Consider the following 27,287-nt stretch of genomic DNA (forward strand, 5'->3'; position numbering starts at 1 on the left):
GAAAGCTTTATCTCATTCAGTATCTGATCACTGCCCTATTCTCTTAGCTCCTAAAATGGAGTCGTGGGGTCCGGCTCCTTTTAGATTTGAGTTAGCATGGTTGGAAGACCCCCTTCTAAAGGCTCGACTAATACAATGGTGGATTGAGAGCGTCTTTAATGGTCCCGCAGATGTGATCATTGGTAAAAAATTATGATTCCTTAAGGCACAATTGAAAGAGTGGGCCAAAGAGAAGAAAGAGTTTGTCCTCGGCAGGAAGCGAAGGCTCGAGGATAGAATGCTGGAGCTAAATGCTCTCGAAGATTGTGGTCTGGCCTCGAACGAAGACTACGAGCTTCGTGGAAGATTAAGCCTCGAGCATAAAGAGCTGCTACTACTCGAAGAAATTTCTTGGCGTAAAAAATCCCGAGTCAAGTGGTTGTCTGAGGGTGATAAAAATACAGCCTATTTCCATGCAATGGCCAGCGCTCGCAGAAGAAAGAACAGAATTGAATCCTTAGTAGTAGAAGGGGTGTGTGTGACGGATAAGGAGAAGATTATTGCAGAAATTGTTGACTTCTACAGTTCCCTGTATTCTGCAGATAGGATTCTTCGGCCAATTCCCCAAGAGATTCCGTTTGAAAGTTTAAGCTTGGTCGAATCCGCGAGGTTGGAAACTCCTTTTTCTGAGGAGGAAATTAGAAAAGCACTGTTTTCTTTAGCGAAAGATAAAGCCCCCGGTCCAGATGGTTTCTGTCTGGCTTTTTTCCAAACATGTTGGGAAGCTGTTAAATCGGTCTTTCTAAAATTCTTCCATGAATTTTTTGAGGGTGCAGTCCTTGATAAAGGGACAGGCGCGACGTTTATTTCCCTCATTCCAAAAATCGAAGGAGCGTCAAAAGTTTCGGATTATCGTCCAATTAGTTTGGTGGGTAGCCTATACAAAGTTCTCGCCAAGGTTTTGGCGGATCGTCTCAAAGCAGTTTTACCATCAATAATATCGGACGGTCAAAGTGCTTTTATTAAAAACCGTCAAATTCTCGATTGTTCTTTGATAGCCAATGAAGCTATTGATTATTATCAATGGAATGGGAAAGGAGGGATTCTCTGCAAGCTTGACATGGAGAAGGCCTATGATAGGGTGGATTGGGGATCTTTAGATTATCTACTGGGTCGAATGGGCTTTGGAGGCCGATGGAGAAGGTGGATCCGAAATTGCTTAGCGTCAGCTTGGTTCTCCGTTCTCATCAACGGCTCAGCCAAAGGCTTCTTCAAATCGACTCGCGGTTTGCGGCAGGGGGACCCTTTGTCTCGTTTTCTTTTTGTGATTGTAGCTGAATCCCTTTGCAGACTGATGAAAAAAGGTTGCGAATTAGGTCTCTTTGAAGGATTTCTCATAGGTAAACATAAGGTAGAAGTATCGATCCTTCAATTCGCGGATGATACTCTCCTGTTTTGCCCTCCGGTAGCATCCCAGATTCTAAATCTTAAAGCCACCTTAAGATGTTATGAGATGGCATCAGGCCAAAGATCCAATTTTGCGAAATCTAGGCTGTATGCAATCAATGTTCCCGACTGCGAAGCATCCTCTTTTGCAGGCATTTTGGGGTGCGCCTTAGATGTTCTTCCAGCTTCCTATCTGGGTCTACCTCTAGGAGTGGGAAGACCAAATAAAAACTTATGGAACCCCATTATCCACAGAATCGAACGGAGATTGGCCACCTGGAAGCGCAGCTTGGTTTCCAAAGGCGGTAGGCTGGTTCTCATAAAGGCAGTTTTATCCAACATGCCAATATACTTCTTCTCTCTTTTTAAATGCCCTGTGAGTGTAGCTCAGCGAATTGAGCAAATTCAGAGACGTTTTTTGTGGGGAAGATCGGGGACTTCAAAGGGGATTTCTCTGGTTAAGTGGAGTGCGGTTTGTCTCCCTATTAAAAGCGGAGGATTGGGCCTTAGGAGGGTTCAAGGCTTTAACCAGGCTCTTCTGGGAAAGTGGCTCTGGAGGTTTGGAGAAGAACAGTCCTCCTTGTGGGTTAGAGTTATCGGAAGTAAGTACGGGTTCTCCAAAGGTCACTGGTGTTCCACCGATAATTTTAAACTCAAAGGTGTCACGGTATGGAGAGACATCTTGGAGATGGAAATCCTTTTTGCATCCGGAGTTTTCTTCAGGACCACCTCGGTTCTGTTTATTCAATATTATTTTGCCCTTTTCAAAAAAAAAAGAGAGATGTTGAGGTTCATATGAAGCCCTAGAATATCATGAAAATATTCAAGCAACCTTGCCACAGACTCTCGAACTGCAATTTTATATTCAAAACTGGTCAAAAGTGCCTTTTAGAACCTAGGTTATGATTCATGTGAAACCCTAGAAAATCATGAAAATATTTAAGAAAACTTGCTGCAATATTCAACACTAGTCAAAAGTAAGCTTACAAACCAATGTCTTTATGTATGCTTACAAACCATTCAAAGAAGCCCTAAAATCCTCTCTACTATTCTAAGGTAGTTTTATGACAAAAGACTACAAAATCTGTTCAGAAATGCGTAAGAAAAAGCAAGAAATAAAAACTTAGAAGTTACTAAAACAGTTTTTCCACCATTATCCCGCAACAGTTTTCGATCGACCCCGAAACTGTCAATTGATGCTCTGGTTCATTGATCGATGAAATGCACCATTGATCAATGTTGTTATTCATCTGTCAGCTTCTGCTTACCTGGGTTCGTCAATCAATGCTCTATCGATGATCTGGCATGTTGATTGGGCTTCTGTCCAGATTACACATAAACAGTGACCATTTCCGGTCCATTACCTCCACCCTCTGATGTGAATGTTGCTCTAATACCAAATTGATGTGAATCTAGGCATTGATACCAAGTTTATGACAGCCAAGAGAAAGATTAGATAATCAAGATGAAAAACAAGATATATCAAGATCAAGAAAGCGATCAAGATTAAACCTTATAGGCATTGATACCAATTCTCTCCTTTGCTGTGATGGCTTGGAATGTTTCTTAAACCTTATACGTTGAGGTTTCGAGGATTGGTACAGGCAATTCAAAAGAAAAAAAGAGAGAAAGGGATCAAGATTAAGAAAGAGGTGTAGAAAAGGATCTATGATCTGGCCTGTTGATTGGGCTTCTGTCCTGATTACACATAAACGGTGACTTTCCAGTCCATTACCTCCACGCTTTGATGTGAGCGTTGATGTGATACCAAATTGGTGTGAATCTAGGCATTGATACCAAATTGATGTGAATCTATGACAGTCAAAAGAATGAGCAAATAATCAAGATCAAGAACAAGAACAAGATAGATCAAGAAAGCGATCAAGATAAAGATCAAAATTAAGAAAGAGGAGTAGAAAAAGGGGAGCGATTTATGAACTCAACTGGAAGGATGGAGAAAATGAAATGAGACTAGAAAGAAAGAGATATGGGAAGTCTTGACAAGAGAATGAGAGGAGAATTAGCGTGTTGGGATGTTCTCCCCCTCACTTGTGTATTTATATAAAAGAGAGAGGTACAATGATAACTATGCCCTTAGGCTACATAAGATCACTCACACATGCTTCTAACACTCCCCCTCAAGCTGCAATGTATATATTATACATTCCAAGCTTGTTACAAATGTCATTTAATTTAGCCTTAATGAGGGATTTAGTGAAAACATCAGCTAGTTGGTCCACAGACCGAGTAAAAGAAATATAAATCTCGCCTTTATGAATTCGCTGGCGAATGAAGTGACAATCAACCTATGTGGCTCTCTCATGGAAGACAGGATTAGTAACTCTATGAATCGCAGCCCTTTTGTCACAATAAAGCTGAGCTAGGGAAGATGGGGAGAAACTAATCTCTGATAGGAGAGAACGTAACCAAATAAGCTCGCCACTAGTATGGGACATAGCTCGGTATTCTGCTTCGACACTAGACTTGGAAACAATGTCCTGTTTCTTACTCTTCCATGATACTAAATTGCCGCCAACAAAACTACAATATCCAGTGGTGGATCTCCTATCTGCAGGAGATCCTGCTCAGTCTGCATCTGAAAAACCTTCCAACCTGATTTGCCCATTCTTCTTGAATATGAGGCATTTCCCTGGTGCCCCTTTCAAGTAGCGAAGAATCTGAATCACAGCTGCCAGGTGTGAAGTATGGGGTGAGCTCATATGTTGGCTAACAGTACCAACAACAAATGATATGTCTGGATGAGTGACTGTAAAATATATGAGCTTACCCACTAGCCTCCTGTATCTACCAAGATCATCTAATAAATCTTCTTCTTCTGGAAGAAGCTTGACATTTGGGTCCATAGGAACTGAGGCATGTTTCACTCCAAGGTAACCCGTCTCCTCAAGAAGATCCAACACATATTTCCGCTGTGAGAGTGAGATACCCCAAGTGGAATAAGCAACCTCAATGCCAAGAAAGTATCAAAGGCATTCCAGATCTTTGGTTGAGAACTCTTTCTGCAAGAATGTCTTCAGTTTGTGTATCCCCATTGAATCACCGCATGTAATGATAATCATGGTTTGAAATTTCGGTTTCGGCATAAATTTTGGACCCAACTGAAACTGAAATTTCGGCCGAAATTCGGTAAAGTCACATGAAATGTCAGTTTTTTGGGCCGAAATTTTGGTAATTTCGGCTGAAATTTGGTAAAGGAATAAAAAATTAATATTTTTTATTAAATTTTGTCGGAAAAGAAATTCCCGAAATATACCAAAATTTGGTACATTTAGGCAATTTCGGATTTCGGCCTTTTTGGTTTCGGTGTTGACCGAAATCCGAAATTTCGGATTTCGGTCGAAATTTAAAACCATGATGATAATGACATCTACATACACTATCAATAAAACACAATCGGCAGTAGACTGATAACTGAAGACAGGGTGATTAACGGCACATTGCTTCATGCCAAAACACATGACAACATCACTGAACCGCCCAATCCAAGCTCAAGGAGACATTTTCAGGCCGTAAATAGATCGTCGCAATCGGCATATTGAGGAGGACATCTCCTCCTCAGCAACATTCCCAGGAGGTTGCTCCATATAAACCTCCTCAGTAAGCTCACCATGTAAGAAGGCATTCTTAACATCTAACTGATGTAGGGGCCACCCTTTGTTTACTGCAACCGAGAGAACCCTGACAGATGGTATCTTGGCGACCGGAGAGAAGGTCTCGTGATAATCAACTCCAAAGGTTTGAGTATAACCTTTAGCAACTAAGCGCGCCTTAAAGCGCTCAACTGTCCCATCAGGTAACTGTTTGACTGCATAAACCCAGTGGCAACCTGCGGGCCGAGCTCCAGGAGGAAGGGGACCTAAATCCCAGGTATGTTAGCCTGAAGGGCCTCCATCTCAAGGTCCGTAGCCACACGCCAACCAGGATGACCAAGAGCTACTGCCAAGGACTGCGGCAAGGAAAAAGAAGACAAAGAAGACACAAATCTCCAAAACATAGGGGTCAGAGAGTCATAGGAAACAACTGATGAAATAAGATGAGCAGTACTATGAGAACGAGTACGCGAAGCAATGGGAGAATCCGTAGATACCTGAGAGGAGGTGGTCGTGATCTCCGGCTGACAGGTCAATGGCGCAGGAGGAGGCTGAGGGGCTGTAGACTTCAACTTGCGCTGATATGTCTTTGTAGTCGCCAGAGGGGGGGTCGCAGGAACCTGTAAGGAAGAGGGCTCACAAATAGGAGGATCAGATACTGGTAAAGCACCAGAGGCAGGAGGAGGGATGACGGGATCAGGGAGAACCGGAACAGGAAGCAGAATACTAGGATCAGGAGCAGGAGGAATACCTTCATGAGGAGTGACAAAGTAAGACTCTGACTCAAAGAAGGTAACATCGGTCGAGACAAAGGGCCTACCCAAGCGAGAGCTATAGCAACGATAAAGGTCCTACTTATTGAGTCCAGGACCAAGATTGTGGACAAAGCACACACAACCAAAGACCCTAGGAGTGAGAGGAAATGGATCCTGATGAGGACAAAAGAGATCAAAGGGGGATGAACCACCAAGAACCAAAGAAGGAAGCCGATTGGCGAGTTAGCAGGCTGTGAGGATGGCATCACCCTAATAGCTCTTGGGAGCCCGCATTTGAAGTAGAAGAGTGCGGGCCCCATCAAACAATGACCTCATCTTCCGTTCAGCTACACCATTTTGTTGAGAGGTGTGAGCACATGAAGATTGGAGGAGAATGCCACGAGTGGAAAGAAAATCCTGAAAACCATTGGTTTTAGAGAAATATTCCTTAGCATTATCAATTCGCAAGCATTTTAAAGTACAATTAAATTGGTTGGTAACCTCAGCATGAAACTCACGAAAAATAGAGAAAACCTCAGATCGATCCTTAGGTAAATAAAGCCAAGTCATGCGAGAAAAATCATCCATTAAGACAACAAAATATCTATATCCAAAAAGAGAGGTAGTCCTCACGGGACCCCATACATCAGAGTGCACTAAAGCAAAAGGGTGCGAGGCCCGACTAACAAGCCTTGAAGGAAACGACACACGATGGTGTTTTCCAAGTTCATAGGCCTCGCATTGAAAAGACTGAACATGAGAGGAAACAATAGATGTGCGCTGAGACGCTCGAGACAAGGGTGTCCAAGACGATAGTGGCACTGATATGCGTTGACGGAGCTGTGCAAAATGGGACGAGAAGGTCCACAGTTGAGACGATAAAGCCCATCCATCTTACGGCCCGAGCCAATCGTCCTCCTAGTCGAAAGATCCTGAAATAAACAATAAGAGGGATAAAATGAGACAGAGCAATGAAGATGCTTAGTAAGCTGAGACTGACTGAAAGCAAGCTAAAGGGCGACTTAGGTACACACAAGACTGAGGACAAGGTAAGGCCAGGGCGTGGGGAGATCCTCCCAGCACCAGAGATAGGAGTAGTGCTCCCATCAGCAAGAGTAATAGATTGAGAGGAAAGGGGGCGAAATGAACTAAGTGAGGAAGAATTACCTGTCATGTGATTAGAGGCTCCAGAATCTATGATCCAGGAGCTGGAGCTAGTAAGAAGAGATGAAGGAGAGCTACCTGGCTGAGCAAAACCGGCAGTAGGAGGATGACTGGCCGACCTAAGGCGCTGGAACTCATCATAGTCAGCGCGAGAGAGATAGACACCATCGGAAGGAGCTGTGGAACCATGCTGGGATGAAGGTGCCGAGGAATCAGACATGTCAGGGCAGATAGATGTGCTGTGCGGCCAGAGCGGGGCTTAGGTGGTAGACGAATATCTGGATGTAGAACATAGTAGGTCTCAGGGTAATATCCATCGCGTCGGCAATGAGAACAGTACGAGCGGGGACGACCACCAACACCACGGCCGCCATCAGTGTCATGATCAACACCACGACCGCCACAGCCAAAGGTGCCACCATCACGGGTAGCACGATCACTGGTAGTATATGCCGCTGTCGCAGATCCATCAACCTGGGCAGTGGGCATAGAATCACCAACGGCGCACTGCTGAGCCTGTAAATATACCTCCTACATGGAGGGCATAGTACCCGAACCAAATATTTGATGTTGAAGAGGGAGAAACTCTGAACCCAATTTCTCAAAGAAGTGAACAACACATAGCTGATCTCGTTGTTGTGTGGCAGCAGTCAAGTCAGTTGTGAAGGGCATGAGGGCACCCAACTACTGATAATAAGAGACAAACTGGCTATAGTACGTGAAAGGGGAGTATCACCAGGCCGGAGATGCATCCACTGTGAATAGGTGGCACAAATGCGAGCAAGACTGCCCCCCAGAATAGACAACTGCAGTCTGATCCCAAATTCGCTTGGCGGTAGGAAGATGTATCATGGTGCCAGCAATCTGAGTGGCATGGTTTTAAATTTCGGCCGAAACGTTTCGTTTCGGTCTAAATATTTCGGTTTCGGTGGAAAACGAAACGAAATTCACAGTGAGTTGGAAAAGTACCAAACTTCGCCGAAACTTTTCGGAAATTTCGTAGAAACGTTTCGGGGTGAAATTTTTACAAGATTTCGTCCGAAATTTCGTACCGAAACTAAAACATTTCGGTTTCGCTGATAACCGAAACCGAGATTTAAAACCTTGCTGAGTGGTCATGCTTTGCCACAAGAGTGTGCGAATAAGAGCATCGTTTTGCTCCCACTTGTCATAGGCGGAATCAGAGGAGGAGGGAGGATCACGATGAATAAGAGAGACCTTCCCTCTGGCAATGCGATAACTCTCCACAGCTACCTTCCAATCCAGATAATTGGACCCATCTAATTTGACAGTAGTCGTCGGTGGGAATCATCCATCCACTAAGGAAGAAGGGGTAGACGAAGAAGAAGCTGTAGGGTGGGAGGAACGGGACTGTAGGGGCCTGTCCAAGAGAGGAATCCTCAATGATGGGAGAATCTATAGCAATAAAAGAAGATGAAAAACCTCAACCACGAATACAACACGAAGAATGAAGAGCAACTAGATGAGCCTGTGAGGCGGCTCTGATGAAGAGAAAAACAACAAGGAGACATGAGAGAGCCTCTAGGGCATAAAGAGAAAAAATATACGAGGTCGGAGCCGCCGATAAGAGAGAAGATTCGAAATGATTTAAACCATGAGGAGAGAAGGGATTAGGGTTGGAAGTTTAAGGAAGGAGAGATAGATAAAAATAATAATTAGGAGGCGAAGAGGGTTACAGAAATAGCAGGGGAGAAGGGGTTAGGTGTGGAAAAATAGAGGGGGGGGGGGGGGGGTTGTTACGGAAGTAGAGAGGGGAGGGTGGTGGTGGTTGCAGAAGTAATACGGGGGTGGGGGTTACTTTACGGAAAATAGGGGAGGCGAGGGGGTTGGTGGAGGTTAGACGGGGAGAGGGGAGGGCAGAGAGAGGCGGGTGGGGTGCGGTGAGGCGTACGGGAGGGGGAAGAGGCTTAAGGGAGGTGTCGGGGGGTTGGGTGACTGGGACGACGGCAGAGGGGGGAGGAAGGGGGCGCTGAATGGAAAAGGGCTCGGGTGGGGTTTACGGGGGCCGTTGGGGGAAGAGGAGGGGGGGGGGGGGGGGGAGAAGGGGAGGCCGAGTGTTTTGGGAGGGAAAATCTAGGGTTAGGTTTTTGGGAGGGAAGATGCAAGTCAATGGTTGTCCCTAAGGATCACAACCCTAGGGCTCTCTGAAAGAGAATGAGAGGAGAATTAGTGAGTTGGGATGTTCTCCCCCTCACCTATGTATTTATATAAAAGAGAGGTACAATGACAACTATGCCCTTAGGCTATATAAGATCACTCACACATGCTACTAACAATAAGAAAGAGGGGAGATGAAGAAAATGCTGCAAGATAAGAGAATGATCAAAGGATTATCGACTTATAATCCCAAGCGAGAGATGGGGGGAGAAGAGAGAAGGGGATGATAAAAAGAAAGAAAGGTAAGAGTTTAGGGGTCTTCCCCTCCAACCTCATTGATCTGTTGGAGGGTTGGTCTCATATCCCATGGCGAAAGAAAAGGAAGATTCTATGGAATGTAACATTGTTTGTCATGATCTAGGTACATTGGAAAGAACATAATGCTAGAATATTCAAAGATTTCTTAAAGAGTTCTCATTTTATTTTCTTGAAGGTGATAGCTCTAACCATATCATGGCTGATAACCCTTCCAAGTTTCAGGTTTGTGTCAACTTACGGTCTTTGGAATGGATGGAAAGATATTTGGGTTAGCCGAGAGCATGAGAGCATGATTTCACAGGACTGGAGCCACCAAGTATAGGTCACTAAAAGCTTAGTTCCGACAGATCTCGTATTGGAAATTCGGGACCGACCGTAGTTGGTGTTCTCAGGGATAAGAACGGGGCTATGGGATGGGTTTTTCAGGTCCAATACGAATTGTTGGCTCTAAGGAGGCGGAGTTTAGAGAGATTCTGCAGGGTGTCATGTTGCTTGAGAGTAGCAACTTAGACCTGGTGACTATAGAGAGAGACTCCCTTAACATGATAATGTGGCTCAAGGGGTCCCACACCTCCCTGTGCCGATTTGCACATTACTTTGATGAGATTTGATATCGTGTAGCCGGCTCATCCATTTTGTTCAAGCACATTATAAGATCAGCAAATAGTGAGGCTAGCTAGGGCATACGTTTCTAAGAAGTCATTATAAGTATTTGATTATCTCCCTCCTTGAGGGTCTCGTTGTACCTTACTTTTTTCATTTCTTTTTCTCTTCTATTCTTGTTTTGACCATCTCAGTCGTGAGTGATGCAGGAATATTGAGAAGAAATTGAAGAAAGGGGAGAGAAATAGACGAAAGGGGATAGAATTAGAAGAATAGGGGAAGAAAAGATAAAAATAACCAGAAGAATAGACGAATTTAGGGAGAGAAGAGAAGAAATCAGAAGAGAGAAGAAGAAAACTAGAATTAGAGGGAGAAGAATCTTTATTCAATATCAATAATCATCAAAAGTTACAAAATAAGCTGTAAAGAGGCCTATATATAGGCAAATAAACAACCTAAAAGATTGAAATCTACTAAAATAAGAATTTCTAAAAATAACATGGAAAATAAGAATTCCTAAAAATAACATGGAAAATAAGAATTCCTAAAAATAACATGGAATATAAAATCCTAAAACTAATAACATGGAAATAAAAATACTAGAAATTAAATAATGCGGAAATAAATCCTAATATCTGCATCATTCTCCCATGTTGAAAAAAAAAAAACTCGCCCTCGAGTTCTAGCCCACCTGGGTCAAAGATGTAAACAATCTACTGAAGTAGTAGAACGCGTAATCCAGCAGAAACAATCATGATGTCTAACGCTCGAGACAATTGGGAGAAGCATCTGCAAGGTCGGCGGAAGAAGAGGAAAGAAAGTGCCCATGTAGACTCATGCGAACAGAACCTGCGCTGGGGAAGTAAACTAACTGGGAAGATCGCAACGTACTCCTGGATCGGCAAAACAGCTATGGGCAGTATCAATCCATGATTAGCATCAAGATGATCATCTCGTACACTGAAATCAACGGGCTCGACCTCCATAATCATCTCGATCGGGGCATCTACTGGAGAAGCAATGCTATCAGTATGCTCATGTAATGATATGGAATCGGCATCCTCATTTATCAGCTCGTGTTGTGTATGCTCGGGTAAAGCCTCAACGATCTGGTCACTCGGCTCGGACTCAGGCAATGGGTCAGCCTCACGTGGATCTGGCACAATATCTGCCTTAGAAGAGTGAAGCTCACTCTCTAGATGATCGGCAATCGGTGCGGCAGAAATCTCAGAAGCATCATGCGCAACGATGTTGATATCAGCAATCAACTGAGTCTCTAACTCTGGATCGTCCATCTCAGAGTCTGAATCTGATGGAATCAAAGGCTCAACATCAATGATCTCATCAATACGAGCATCTGGACCCGTAAGAATATCAGCAACGGGTAAGACGGATAAAGTAGTGGAGCGGCTCTGCAAATCTGACTCACTCATGCGACGCTCTAAATTCTCAGCTTCAATTTTAGCTTCCCGTGCACGACGTGCTGCGACTTTTCTCTCACTGCGGGCTGCAGCTTCTTATTCATGTCGAGCTGCTTCTTCTCGTCGAGCAGCTTCACGCATCAATTGTCTTTCATAACGATATGCCCTTATTGCATAAATACCCATAAACTCATCACGAACCTCCTCCCATTAGCGGAATAGAGGCCTGCCTCCGTGATGATTGTCCGTGCTTCGACTTATCCATAACCTCTCGGCTTATCGTCGTACAGAGGAAGTACATTTTTTTCCTTCCAAGAAGGCAAGTTGCCTTGCTGTACAAGTTACCTTTTTTGGAGAGGAGTTCCGTGACACAGTAGGGGTTTCCTCCTTGATGTCATCTCCAGAATAGCAAGGTGACTTCTTATTCTTGTCTCTTTGTGCTTACTTGGAAAGGCTCCGATCAGTATTCCGGCAGCAGGCTGGCCATCTACCTTTGAAAGGCGTGAATCGGGGACATGTCCTTACTCCATTGATAGGGGGAACTAGGCGAATGAAATGCAGAAATAGGGGAAGGGAGCTTACTTATGAGTGCCTTTTTTTGTTTTTTAAGGGCTGCTCGCCCTACTGAAGTACCAAAGGCTTTCGTGGCTTACATAGTCTGTCTTTCAGTAGCGCCCTTAGAATCTAAGCCCTTTGAAGCGCCAGTAGTTGTAACTGTAGCCACACCAACCCTTTCGTTCTTATCACTCCGGGTTCCGATCTATATGACCTCCGGGCGGTACAAAGTACACCTCTTCCGTAGAGGCGGGTAGTAACCTAACCTTTAAGTTTCGATGGAATTGTTTGATCTTAAAGGAGATCTTATATAATTTCGCACGTGAGGGGTTATTTCTTGCTTTCGCCCGGTCATTAATAACTTGATTATTTTTAGATAATAGTAGATAGGAACAACACTCGTAAGGAGTCCTATTGAAACCAAGAAATATAGGCCTGCCTGCCACCACACCCGAATAGATGGGAGTTTTTCGAAAAAACCTGCTACTGGAGGAAGAACCTCCTAGGGATAAGAGACATAGGGCTGAAGAGAGAGCCAAAAAAGGATCTTTCGTGTACCTACAACAGTAGGTGACAAAATTAAGCAGCTGTCACAAAAGGTCACAACACTAAGGTGGTCGTTTACTGTTGCCTTCTTATTCTCAAAAGTGGGTGGTCCCATTATTCCGTTACATCATAATCACAGTAAAAGTACCCGTATATTTTCTGTTGGGCACCCCCTCGTATTAATAAAGTAGCAGCTTTAACCTCTCTTCCCCTTGGACACCCCCCATATAAGTAATATCTACCCCTTTTTTATCTTTAGGCACCCCTCTCCCAAAAAAATAAATAAATTCAGAAAACAGAAAAAAAAGAAAAAAAAAGAGTCAGCACTTCTCTCTTCTACACTCTACATTTTCTCTCTCTAGTTTCTCTCTCTTCACTTAGAGCCGTTTCCACTTAAAATTGGGTTTCACCATCAACACGAAAGTTGTTCGTGACAACTTTTTGAGTGCATGCAGCCTATTTTCAGCAGCGGGCAGCAGTCTTCAGCATAGTTTCAGGAGCCATCTCAGCCGTTGATCTTTCGATCATCAGCTTTCACTCATCCGATTTCAGATCCACGACATACGTTGTGCTTCTTTCGACATGCCAGAGAGATCAAGCAGTTGATTTCAGTTTTCTACATCGAGTCCTATGCCTCCACCATTTATTCCATATTTTGATGGGTACTACGAAAGCTATTGGAATGGAAGCACTCCCTTTAGCTATTATGAGGATGCATGTTTACAGTGGATTGATGCTCTAGATGCATATCATGAGTACAATGGCCATGATCACCAAGCGACTATCTACTGGGCTAAAAAAACTGTACGACGACAGGCCCGATGCTCATGGGACCACATAGAAACGTACCGTCGTAGAATAAGCGAGCCTCTAATCTGTCGTTGGAAGGATGGTCGTGATTTTTTTATGGCTCTTCATACGCTCCACTATCTACGGAGATTGAAGCGTGAAGAAGCTGCTCGACGAGAAAAAGCAGCAGCCCGTCGTGCACGCGACGCTAAAATTGAAGCTGTGAATTTAGAACGTCACATGCGTGAGTCAGATTTGCAGAGCCGCTCCACTACTTCAGCCGTCTTACTCGTTGCTGATATTCTTACCTGTCCAGATGCTAGTATTGATGAGATCATTGATGTTGAGCCTTTGATTCCATCAGATTCAGACTTTGAGATGGACGATCCAGAGTTAGCGACTCAGTTGATTGCTGATATCGACATCGTTGCACATGATGCTTCTGAGATTTCTGACGCACCGATTGCCGATCATCTAGAGAGTGAGCTTCACTCTTTTGAGGCAGATATTGTGGCAGATCTACGTGAGGCTGATCCATTGCCTGAGTCTGAGCCGAGTGACCAGATCGTTGAGGCATTACCAGAGCATACACAGCACGAGCTGATCATTGAGGATGCCGATTCCATATCATTACATGAGCACACTGATAGCATTGCTTCTCCAATAGATGCCCTGATTGAGATGATTATGGAGGTCGAGCCCACCGATTTCAGTCCACAAGATGACCATCTTAATGCTGATCATGGATTGATACTGCCCATAATTGTTTTGCCAATCCAGGAGGAGTACGTTGCGATCTTCCCAGCTAGTTTACTTCTCCAGCGCAGATTCTATTCGCATGAGTCTACATGGGCACTTTTTTCCCTCTTCTTCCGCCGACCTTGCAGATGCTTCTCCCGATTATCTCGAGCGTTGGACATCATGATTGCTTCCACCGGATTACGCTTCTACTACTTCAGTAGATTGTTTATATCTTTCAACCGGGGGAGAATGATGCTAGGCCTAAATAAGAGGCATATTTGCCCTTTAGATTTTTTAGGAATTTATTTAGTTTTTAGGATTTGATTTTCCATTTTGGGCAGTTTATTCTATTTAGAGTTCTTATTTTAGTAGGCTTCTTTAAGAGTTCATGTTTAGTAGAATTCTAGTTTATTTGCCTATATAGCCTCTTTACAGCTTATTTTGAAACTTTTGATGATTATTAATATTGAATAAAGTTTCTTCTCCCTCTAATTCTGATTTTCTTCTTCTCTCTTGTGATTTCTTCTCTTCTCTCCCTAAATTCGTCTATCCTTCTGGTTATTTTCGTCTCTGCTTCCCCTATTCTTCTAATTCTATTCCCTTTCGTCTATTTCTCTCCCCTTTCCTCAATTTTTCTTCATGGTGCTGCATCAGTGAGGTATCATGTTTCTTTACTTTTTAATACAATTCTTTTGCCATTCATAAGAAAAAAGAGTTTATATATATGTGTGTGTGTGTGGGGAAAGAAAGAGAACTAGAAAGTTTTAAAACCCTAAATAAAAACCTAACACTTTTAGACTAAAATACCCTCTAATGACTTGATGAATCTCCCTATCTAAAATGTTCATAATACATGTGTGGGGCCTATTTAAAATACTCATTACTCAAAAAACTTTGTGATTTTGATGGGAAAAGACTGTGGTGCCCCTCCTATAATTTAAGGGACTTAAAAAACACCTAAAAGACACTCAAAAATTAGAATATGAGCCCTATGATGATCCCCATCACCCTCTGGTCTTCTTATGGCTTTGGGTGATCATGATTCTTCTTAAAGTACTCTTCAATTTGACTAGCGTCAAATATCTACTTTTCTCTCTTCCTTTCTCCCATTCTTTCATTTTTTTACAACCACAACATCTAGTATCTTCTGGATTGAGGATCATCCGATTTGGATCAACATTCTTTTTTAGTGCTTGTTCCTAGGGGTGATTTAGAGACGGAGGATTGAGTTCCAGGAGCAAAGCCAAAGGTAAACCCAATACCTATAGTTGACCTAGTTAATTGAAAACCGGACCTCGTTCGAGCAAATCCGATTCCAGATGTAAATATAGTTTCTTAAAACCGCCCAGGACCCTTTATCATGACTTATGCTCATTGCATACCCTGATCCACTACTGTATGAATAGCATTTCCTGTTACGGGTTAAGCAGCAAATGGTGTTCCTCTTCTTGTGCTAGGGTTGCCCTCATTCTTCTAATAGTAGCTCCTGTTGTCGTCAGATGACCAAGCAGTTACCTTCATACCAGTTGAACACCTACTTCTCTTGCACTCCGTCAAACTTTCATGATACTGTACTTCGTAAACGGGTCGATTATTCGGAGCATTCTGTCATTGTCGTGGGCCATTTGCTTTCATTATAGCGATAAGGGAAACTTTCGTGATTGGGTTATGACGCAAGGGCATCCCTTGGGAATCTTTACATCAGCCTGTGATTGACTGTTAGATTAGGTCTATCTGGTCTTATTAGGGTAGCTCAGCTTGTGATCGATCGTTAGATTAGGTCTATTTGTCTTATTAGGGTAGCTGAGTCATTTTCATTTGTTTTCATATCCTTAGTGGTCTTTTACATAAGTAGGGGTAGTATGGTTATTTTGCTAGTGTGCATGGCTTTTAGTCATTTAGTAATTAATAGGTGTGTTTTTGTCTTTCACATTGTAAGGGCTCTGTAAATAGCCCATTTCACACCATTTCTTGGTAGCTTTTGAATTTTGAATTTGAAATTGAAAGTAGATCTCCATTTGGAGAATTTGGAGGGAGTTTTCCCATCTCTGCAAGAAAGAATTTTTTTGCTGAAAATTCATGAAATTTGAAGGGATTGCAAGCTGAAATCTTCAGCTTTTCTCATAAAAATTCGTTTATCCGATCCTTGATTTGCAAGGATTCCATTCATCCTTTGATTCAGTGTCTCATCACTGGATCTTTGCACCTTCCAAAAGAGAAATAGTGAAGAAGAAAGTGAATTGTGCAAGTTTGCCTTGGATTCAAAGAAATGGAGGTTATACAAGAATGATCCCCTCCGTTTCCAAAACTGTCGCTGAAACCAAATTCCTTGAAACATGAGGAACTTCTTGTGAGAATGGCTCTCAGGCTCTGGGTCTCCCCTGAAGCTCCAGTCACTGTAAGTAAACTTCATATTCAGCAATACTATATCAAATTTGGAGCAATTTGGCTGATAATTTGGGGATCAAATGGTTAAGAATTTAAGTAATATTGACAACTAGGTTTAGTTGTGTGAACTTACTGTCACGTTCTTAACATTGATTGGTTTTTTTTCCTTCAAATTCGGTCTTGATTTCATCTGAATTTGGAAGATAATCTTTCTCTGAGACATCCTCAAATGCCAAGTCTCATAGATCTAGTGAAATATTCACCTAGATCAAGCTTAAAATCACAGATCAAGAAGCCTTTCTCCCTCTAGTTTTTCATGTGCAAATTCTGCTGCCATGACCGATTACTCATGTTTCTCTTTGAGAAATGCCCCTCCTAATTCAATCCATGATACTTCTATGATAAGAGCTGGTATAGAACTATCAGAAAAGGGCAAGAATGCTTAGAGACATGGTTGTAATTTCTATGGATGTTGCCTTGAAGGACGTGATTTCACTCAGAACTGTGTTGCTGCCTTAAATGTTTAAGCCTCTCTTTAAGCCCTTGTTCTTGGATGAGATGGGAGTGAAAGTGGCCATGAAGCCTATTGAAATGCTTTAGAATGCTGAGAACTTTCGGAGACGGTTAGAATTCTCACATGGAGTGATGTGTTAATGAATTTCTCAATTAAAAATTACAAGCTCGGTTTACTTATGTTCAACTCCTGCTCAATCCACTCTTGGCTAGCCCTAGCAAATTGGTCTTAATTTTTCAATTTTTTTGAAGCTTATCCACTATTCGACACAAAACATGTATGGAAATAATAATTACAAGTGTGTTTTGCAAGCCTGAGCATTGCATATTAAACCAATGTGACTGGACGAGAATGATTGCCCAAAGGCATTAGACTCTTTAGCTCTGAGACTAGTTTTGATGATGGAAATTAATTGACCATCATCAGCTGTTAACTTCAGCATGGAGGAAGGGCAATTTTAACCACCTATATTGCTGGTTCAAAGCAGATACCTATCACTACTTGTAGACCTCGAGATATTGAAACTACTTTCGTTTGGATCAGCTAGTATCCAAAAATTTGAATAGAAGACCAATACCAACTGGCGGTTATTAGTAGAGTTGATAATTAGCATCTTTGAACCCGTTATAAAATGCCAAAAGTATGGACAGGGAAGCACCACTGAAATCAACACAAACATAAACAATACTAAGACAACATGCATACAAAACAAACAGGGCACCACCCCCTAAGATTCATGAATTAGCACATCTTATCAAAGAGTTATATGACCTTTGTGCTGGAAATGAGTTTTCCTTTTCTCTCATCACTTGGAGCACTAACAACTTAGCGGACTCACTTGCTAGAAGCGGGGTCCACAGCGATGTACTATTTTGTTGGGCAACCTCTGTACCCCATGTAAGTTCTGTTTTCTTGATTAAGAAACTGCTACCATTCCTTCCCACGCACCCCCCCCCCCCAACAGAAAAAATAAAATAAAAAAATTCTGAGTTTTATCTAGTTTTCTAGTTTTTATTTATATGTCTTATGCTGTATCTCATGGATGTACTACTACCCTTTTTCGTAGTCGATTTTTCGCTCCATATCCATATCTATTAGATCTCTTGTGGTTTGGGTGCTCTCTGGTCCATTATTGCATAGAGATGTCATGGGATTTCGTGATGTGCCAAAATTTTAATGTGGAATACTGGAATATAGACTTGGCCATCTTTTTTTTCTTGGCATCGTTTTTTTTTTACATTCTTTTTAGTGTACTATTGTATCACACAGTTGATCAATTAAACAGATGGAGATAACTTTTTTATTATTAACTGAACCTCTATCTAATGGGAAAATGATATATGATGTGGACCCTTTTTGTTCTAACATTTTCTTTGTGAACTCTAAAATTGCATGTGATATGTGGATCCTTTGTTATAACATTTTCTATGTGGACTCCTGAGTTACATGTGATACGAAGAGTATTTTACTTTTCATTTACTAATATATAATTGGCTGTGACGCAGACACCTCTTGATTCATCATCAGTAGATGTCGCTGTGTTTTGTCTTTCACTGATGGGAACCAACTTCCCAAAGTACTTACAGGAAGCACATAGAGTACTCAAGCCAAGGTTTGTATTAGTCTATCCAACTCATATCATTTGCAGAATAATTATGTTGTAATCTTCTTTCGTGTTGCACAGTACCTTTTTTAATACATAAATATCATGTTACAGTGGCTGGCTTTTGATAGCAGAAATACGGAGCAGATTTGATCGAAATAATGGAGGAGCAGATCCAGAGAAGTTCTCAAATGCTGTCCAGAGGCTTGGGTTTGCTTCCATATCTAAGGTTCCTACATTTGGCTCATCTTCTAGGAACAATCACAATCTGTCTGTATGTATGCTGCTAATCGCCAACTCATATTGTTGTGCAGGATTTCTCAAACAAAATGTTTGTTCTTTTTTACTTCAAGAAAAAGGTATGGTGGGATTGATTTTAGCTTTGGTCGAATAATTGCTCTACTGTTTTCCACAAAGATGATTTGCCATCTTCTGTTTTGGGTAACTGTAATGGGTTATCGGTATTTCCTTCCCATTTGTGTTCTTGTTGCAGGCAGAGACAAGTCGAGAGGAAGACATCGAATGGCCCGAGTTGAAGCCTTGTTTGTATAAGCGACGCTAGGAATAGTAGTGTTTGTGTTAGTGAATGGAAGATGAAGGGGGCAAACTTGTCGTGTGAGAGACTGAAAGGTGTGATGCCAAGGGACAATGGCGATGGCTGTTTAGTCATGTAACACAGCTGCAAGAGAGTTAGAATGCCTGTTATAATTTCACCCGATAGTTTTATTTCATGATGAGAAAGTAGAAGGATTTGGAGACTGGTTCTTCATTCATACTCTTCAAGTGAAAGCAAGGTCAGCTTCTTAAAATGGTGAATGTTTTAAGCCATCATGCCTGCTTCATCCCTGTTCTCTGGTTTTCGTACACATGCAGTGCCATATATGAATTATCTACAGCCAAAACAACTCTAATTGTGAGAAGTCCTCTTTTCACCTTTATTAACTATGCCTTGGGAACCATGTTCTCACAAGTTTATAAATATAATCAGAAATTATCCAATCTGAACTTCATCGAACAGACCTTGGGCATTTTGGAGGACTACTTTCTATTCTAAAAGCAAGTCTTATTTTCTTCTCTTTCGACACTAAAATCTTCATCTTTCCATTCATGGATTTATTTTTGGCACATAATATATTAGTTATATGGGCTGCTCATATTTTTACGAGGAAAATTACCGAGACAAAATTACAGACCCACCAGTAGTTTTGTAAAGCATTCATCTGTTTGCTCCTACAATAATGTGTCATAGCAAGAAATCTCATGCACTGGAAAATCTTAACCATCCAAATTGTCGACAATTATGTACCTCGTATTATTAACCCTTTTGAGCCGTCCATTTTACTGCATACTGCCATGAATTCCAATCTAACGTCACTTCTCCCACTTACCTAACCACTCTGCAAGCAGGTGACGTAGATAGGTTTTTAATAGCTTGTTGATGCTAGGTGCTTTAGTCTAGTGGGACTATTACATCAAGAGCCTTGGATTTTGTAAATACAAGTCATCTAGTTATATTGGGCTCTTGGGTGGTTTGGAAAAGTTTTTTTTTTTTATTCTTCCCATGGGGAAGCTGGGGTTTGGCAAGACAACGCCCACCCCAACCAGAAATTAATAATCGGAAAATTACAACCAAGGGCAACAAAAGCCTTCCCTATCATTTTTTATAATCAACTGCAGGGGGTAGGGATAGCTTTAGGATCTAAATTTGGGCCTTTACAAGGACAATCTGTTTTCAAAAGGTAGTCAGTGGCACCATTTCCTTCCCGCCAAGAATGAGTGATTTTCCACTTCTTGAGAGAGCAGCAGCTGTCCCTTATCGCCGCTATAGTGGGGATTTTCTGCATAGGCATTTGTAGTCGCCAGTAATGGAATTGACAGCCACCATGGAATCACTCTCTATCCAGAGATTACCCACTTATTATTATTTTCCACTTCTTGAGAGAGCAGCATCTATCCCTTATCGCCGCTATAGTGGGGATTTTCAGCATAGGTGGTGAGCAATGAGTTTGCTTCTAGTATTCGCCTCGTCCTACAACTTAAGAAAAAGGGTCTGTTGCCTCGTAGCACATAGGATTTTCTCAAGGGTTTGGTGTTTATGTATATGGGGGCTTCCATGGTACCGGGCATTCCTTTCTTCCCAGATGTGGTACACCGCAGCACCAAAGGCAATTTTTATAGCAATAGATGACTGGTTTCGGCCTTTAAACTGCTGTCTAATCCATTGCTCTTTATCATCTATTTTTAGGAATGGCTTCCGTTGATACAAGAATCTCCATAACGCAGATCTCCAAATCCATGACGAGTAGGAGCAATTAAAGAATAGAAGATATGTTGACTCTCTGTCCCTTCCGTGTTAGGAGTTAATCCTAACGGTAGATGTGGCCCTAGCAAGATCAACGGCCGAGGTCAATTTAGTTAGTTAAGTGTTTAAAAGAAGAGGAATTCCATACTGAAGGGAGCCCTTGCAAAAAGAGGTGAAAGGGCTCTCCTATTGGCTACACATCACCATCATGCATTAATAATGGATGAAAAGTCAAACATGATGGTGATGTGCTGCCAATGGGGGAACCCTTTCACCTCTTTTTTGCAAGGGCTCCCTTCAGTTTAGACTTCCTCTTAAAAGAATGGACATAACCCTTTATTGTGAAAGGGTATAATTGGAAAAAGGTTTAAACATAAAGAGACGTTTAAGAGAAGGGTGAGCGTAATGAGGAGTTGCATCCATTCCCTCAAACATCTATAATAGAAACTCTCGGTCCCTGCTTGCACACAACATTCGTTTCCAATTCTCTGTGAATCAACGTCTAAGAGAAAGAGGAAAACAGTCCCCATCACTGTCAGTTGTTGAGCAAGGAGATATACCGGAGTGGAATCATTTCAAGGGAGAACAAAAATAATATCCATGGCTTCCAGTATGTTACTTTTCTGTTTCAATTTCAATCCATATAGTTATTTGTGCTTTTCTCAAAGTTGGATCGCCAAGATCTGTTGCCGCTGTTTCTATTGTGTTGAACGCTTACATTGTGTTATCAAAGCCGTGGTCCGGCGAAAAAACGTCGAGAAAACCACATTAAAATGGTGGAAATTGATTGAAATAGGGTTTTTGTCATTAACAAATCTTGTATTTTGATTGCCGCCTTCAATCGACAAATTGGATCAATGATTGAGTAGCACCAGAACATTGCTTGTGATTATAGACTCCAATGCAATAAACGGTGCGTCAATCCGATGTCTGGATTGCGTTTGGCGGCCAGTTGAAGTTAGAAAAATTTACTTTTGGGCACTAATTGATATCACCGGAAAACGGCATGCCGCTGGCGGACGACCCACGGTGACACAACCGGTCTCTTCATATGGTTATCTGGCCCTAGTTGGTCTCATGGTTGAGAGCCAATTGTGTGTCATGGCACGGCCTAACGAACGGCCCACGACGCACGCTGATGTCTCACCAGAATCACAATATTGTGATTTCCTAAATTGAGAATTGTTTGTGTGTTGTGGCACGGCCCAACGGATGGCCCGTAATGACACGTCTGATGTTTAGTCATTTTTATGTTTTTGTGATTCTAGGCAATCCAACTAATTTTTCCCAAAGATAGATTGACTGAATTTTATATGGGAACCAATTGCGTATTGTGGCACAGACCAACGGACGACTCACGGTGACACAACCGGTCTCTTCATAATCATGGTATTGTGTTTTCTAAAGTAGAAACCAATTGTGCATCGTGGCACGGCCCAATGGACGGCCGATGATGGCACGTCTGGTATCAAATTAGAAGCACACTTATATATTACCGTGGTTCTATACATTCTAGTCATTCCTTTCAGCTGGGTTGATTAAAATCGTGGATTGACTTAATTAAACTCCAATGTGGACAAAATAGGTGTTATAAGAAGTGAGCATGTTTGGAAATGCAAGTGTGTGTCTATGACATTAAAGTTATTGGTATCTCAGTGTCTTTTCTAGATACCGATTATGCCGAGTACTTTAGTGGGTCAGAACATTAGCAAATGATAGAATATATCCGCAAAGTTAAAGACTACAAAAGGCTAGACTATGCACCATTGAATGACAAGCCCACTAAACCCAAATCGAAAAGATGCTTATGAATAGTGGGAGTTCAATGTCACTATCAGTCTAGTAGTAATGGAAGAGCTCCATTTCTAAATGCAATTCGAGATGTTTTTAAGACTCAAAAAATGCATAGGAATTCTTAAATGAAGTTAGTGAATATTTTTTTAAGATCATTCGAAACACTTGCAAGTACTCTTACGATGTGTTTTGATAACCTTAAAGTATATTAACCAAAGTAGTAGTTTTGAGCACATTTTGAAAGGCTTTAGATTCAGAACCTTGGTTGTGGTCACTTTACTCCTCTTGTTATTCTAAATGCCAACATTGAGTAAAGTGGTCAAAAGGATTCTTGGCAAAGGCAACATTTATTATCCTGCAGATGTATTGGCTCAATGGGGTCAATTTAGAGAGATTGAACTTGGTATCAAGTGCCTTTATCTTGAGTGACAGATGACACATAAAGTATGGACACCTTAGGTTCATTGTGGCTGGAAAGTGAGGTAACATCCTATCTTTGTATAGTATGATTCCTATTTAGTAAGTACTCTGGAAAAGATTGGTAGATAGATTAAGGCATTGCTATTCATATTTAGAATTCTATGTGAGGTCTTCTTATGAGTCAGGGGCTTAGTAGAGGAGAGTAGACCATTATACCGGGAAATAGAATAAAGGTAGTTGTTGAATTCATTATTACTCTCCACTCCTTTCTGAATATTGGTTTCATATGGACTAGAAACCTTATTCTAGAAAACTTGATTCCTTTGACTATAAATCAAGGTTTGTAAGTATAATGGATTCTCTCTAATTTTTCATTCCCCATTTAGTGAGTTTGGTTCTCTTCAGGCCAATCCTTATTTACTTGGATTACACTCTTCTCAAGATCAAACTTGGCCCACCTTACATTAGAATGAGATAATCAGTAATGTTAGAAATAAATGAAATCTTGTGGACAAGAATTCATCCAATCAAGGGCTTAAGTTTTTGAACCACATATCCAAGGATAGATTGGTAAGAGAAGAATTCTAGATTCGCTTGATTTTACTGACTTTAGTAATTGTATGGGGTATATTAAATAAAAATATACAGAGATTAACCGGTTTAGGGTGTCACCTTGAGTATCGGTCCACTAAAGGTCATTCACAATGACATCTTGGATCTTTTGATTCTGAAGGTTAGTGGCGGAAGGTGTTACCATTTTGGTTAAATTTTCTAGCCATAGTTACACGTGTCTCTCTAATCAGAGGTAGAAGGATATGTCTTTGTTTGTGATCTATAAGGTAAGAGTCGAGAATCAACTTGACTTAAAATATCAAAACAATGAGGATTAATTGTACAACTCTTTGTTGCCTAAGATCGTGGGTTTAAGATTTAAAACACCCGTGTATTACCAGAAGCATAGGTGACTCGGATCGACTCCCTGTCAGTGTCAAAGTCAGGCACACCGAGTGTCTGTCTAGACTCCACCTCTGAAACTGGCGTGAGAGTGACTCACTCTCTCCCCATCGGGAATTCGGAGAGTACGGAGAAAGCAAGCTGCGTCATGTCTACCTCTTCGATAGGAAAGTGGAAGATGTGGTGATCCACCACCTCTCTGCCAAGGCAACTATGATGTTGGGCCCCACCCGCCCAGGGTCCAAGAGGAGAAGTACATCTAGCCCCGCGGCACTAACGTATGCCTGGGCCTGGTTTGGGGGAGTATCCAATCTCGATCGGATCTTCGACAATGACCCTCTAAAGGTCATAAGTGAAGTAATTGTCAGAGATGACCCTGTTTGTTGGGGTCCAATCCAGATCTTGAAGATGACTCGTCCCGAGTCTAGTCCAATTCTAGGTTTGTCAGAAGAAAACCCGTTGTGGGTTTAATCCGGGATTGTCGGAGAAGATCCTGTTCATTAGGGTCCAATCCAGATTTCGAAGAAGACTTGTCCGAGTCTAGTCCAATTCTAGGTTTTTCGGAGAAAAATCCGTTGTGGGTTTAATCAGGGATTGTCGGAGAAGACCCTGTTCATTGGGGTCCAATCCAAATTTCAAAGAAGACTCATCCGAGTCTAGTCCAATTCTAGGTTTGTCAAAGAAAAACCCGTTGTGTGTTTAATCCGGGATTGTCAGAGAAGACCCTGTTCATTGGGGTCCAATCCAGATTTTGGAGGGAAACCGTTCGTTGGGATTCGATCCAGGAGTTTTTGGAAGGGACCCGTTTGCTGGGATCCGAACCGGATTTTGGAGTGAAGAATCCGTGGTGACGAGATTTGATTGATTGAGAGGGTAAAGAATCTGTGGTGACGGGATTCAATTGATTGAGGGGGAAAGGAATCTGTGGTGACGGGACTCGATTGATTGAGGGGGATAAGGAATCCGTGGTGGTGGGATTTGATTGATTGAGAGGGTTAAGAATCCGTGGTGACGGGATTTGATTGATTTAGAGGGAAGGAATCCATGGTGACGGGACTCGATTGATTGTGGGGGAAAAGAATCTGTGGTGAAGGGATCCGATTGATTTAGAGGGTTTCGGGTTTAGTTGATGAGGTATGTTTGCTGAAGACCTGGTCTCAAGAACGAGGGTCTAAGCAAGGATTCAGAGAAATGGAGGAAAGACCCCCTGATTTTCCATGTAGGAAAGAATTCCGATTGAGCTGAAGGAGCTTGATCGGGAGACATTTAGTTGCCTGGCAACTTTATGGGATGATTTGGAAGGCACTTGGTTACCTTAACTTTGTCGGGGATTGAATGAAGGCATTAGGTTGCCATGACTTCGGTGGGAGGATTGTAGAAGCTGTTATAGATGGAAGAATCCTCGTTTGGAAACCCAATAAAACCTTGCTAAGGATGACTAAAGGGCATTTTGATTACCTCACTTTGGCTGGGGATCAACCTGAGTTGATTCTAACTGGCAAGGGCTGACTCTACTAGGGAGTTGAGATTCACCGACCGTGTTGAGAGGTAGTCGACTCCGATGGGGATGGTTGACAACTACAAATCATGTTGACTTTGCTAGGGACAAACCAAAATTGATTGGTTTGTTGTCCGTGTGATTGTAAAGGCAAGAGTCCTTTTCGGGGACTAGGGGTGTCTTTTCTAGGAATGATTGAAAGGCATTTGTCTGCCTTGACTCTATTGAGGAGGATTGGCAATCATAGATTGCATTGACTCTGCTAGGGATAAACCGGAGTTCCATGGATTCATTGAGTGCACGACGCAAAAGCGAGAATCCTTTCGGAGGACCCTGAGTGACTTTATTGAGGGTTCAAAACCCTACGGAGCTTTGAGAGAGACCAAGGGATTGATTGACTCGATTTCGGAGATCCATGGAGGAGAAATGAATGAAATGACCTTGGGGAGCAGCGAAAAGAATGCGAATGTATTGAATTGGGGGCGAAACTACCCGAATCGCAAGGTGCGATCCTTGGTAAATTGAACTTGTGATTGCGAAATCGCAACCTGTGATTCGGATCGGGTATTATATATACTTGATCCGAATTCACTTTATTTCTAACTCGTTTTCTCTCGCGTTATCGCTCTGATTTTTCTGATGTTTTAGCATATTTTTTTACTCTCTTTCTCGCTCTAGCCATCATGGTTCGTCGCATTTCATGAGAGAGGAGGGTAGGGAGAGACGCAGCCTCAAAGGGTGAGGAGCAAGAGCGTGCTCCTTGGTACGGCGGAGATCTCCTCTTTCGCACGACGGTGCACCTCTCGCAGCATTTTCGCGTAGGGCGAGTAAGTCTTTTGAACTTCTCTTTCAATTCCTAGATTAGGAAAGACTTTTCTTTGGGATATCTTTCCAGGAAAAAATTTATTTATTAATTAGCTCAAATGTGGCCAACTAAAGATGAATTGTTTTAGGGACCGGGGTCCCTACAAAATGATTAGTATGCATATGTAGCGGTGTTTTCCGACAGGTTTAACAAACACATGCATACTAATAGGAGATCTTGAGTGGATGTTCACCTAGGGGTGTACTTGATGCCTGTTTTCGTGAACATCACACGGGTTGCTTTTGGTGACGGGCTCATGGTCATTTGAACTTTGCAGGTGATGTTTCGTCCTTGGATTTGACAACTGTCTCCTTAAGCTCAAATAACTGCGAGTCTTTCTCCGATTTTACCTGACTCTTCGTTTATGTTCTTTTTCTTTGTACAATTTTTTTCTTGTTATGACTTATTTTTAATTCTCGGAGTTCCGAGACAATTTTCCGGAGTTCCGAGAATACAAGCAGGTATTGAATATTTGATTCCTGGACCATTTCTCGGAGATCCGGGGACATGCTCGGAGTTCCGAGAATTCCAAGAAGACTATTTTGAGCAGATTTTTTAGATTTTGTGCTGATTTGATTTATGCCTTTTGGACTTTCTATTCACACATAGATGGGATTGTTATGAGGGTTCCAAAGTTTTGGAACACCACAAGGGCAATCACTCTACCATTATAAGTCTATTTATGGGTGTATGATTTACTCCTTTTTATGCTTCTCAAAACCTAAACTAGGATTGGATTTATACAATCATTAAGCCGACCGTTATAAGACAGAAAATGGGGCAGCGTTGATCAAATTTTTTTCTATATATTTTTAAGCCAGAAATAATGGGTACAAAATAATTAGTTCATAAGAAAACATTCTGAACTCAATACCAAGATGGTTGCAAATTTGACAGTGAAGG

At 42.0% G+C, this 27,287-nt stretch overlaps 1 protein-coding gene across 3 annotated transcripts in view; it reads left to right on the forward strand.

Annotated features, from left to right (window-relative positions):
- The window catches only part of LOC143860032 (S-adenosyl-L-methionine-dependent methyltransferases superfamily protein), a 56,363-nt gene extending 36,722 nt beyond the window's left edge, over positions 1–19,641 (forward strand). For 2 of the 3 annotated variants that reach the window (XM_077370540.1, XM_077370541.1), the window contains 4 exons: positions 18,454–18,560; positions 18,666–18,780; positions 18,866–18,910; positions 19,045–19,641. In XM_077370540.1, the coding sequence (XP_077226655.1) occupies positions 18,454–18,560; positions 18,666–18,780; positions 18,866–18,910; positions 19,045–19,113 (336 nt within the window). In that variant the 3' untranslated portion in view covers positions 19,114–19,641. The remainder of the gene's footprint in view (positions 1–18,453; positions 18,561–18,665; positions 18,781–18,865; positions 18,911–19,044) is intronic. The other variant, XR_013239549.1, reaches the window with a different exon arrangement.
- The last annotated feature ends 7,646 nt before the right edge of the window (positions 19,642–27,287 follow it).

This window comes from Tasmannia lanceolata, unplaced genomic scaffold (assembly GCF_043159265.1).
Source record: "Tasmannia lanceolata isolate RefF3 unplaced genomic scaffold, GAP_Taslan_0.1 ptg000037l, whole genome shotgun sequence".
In the NCBI taxonomy this organism is placed as follows: Eukaryota; Viridiplantae; Streptophyta; class Magnoliopsida; order Canellales; family Winteraceae; genus Tasmannia; species Tasmannia lanceolata.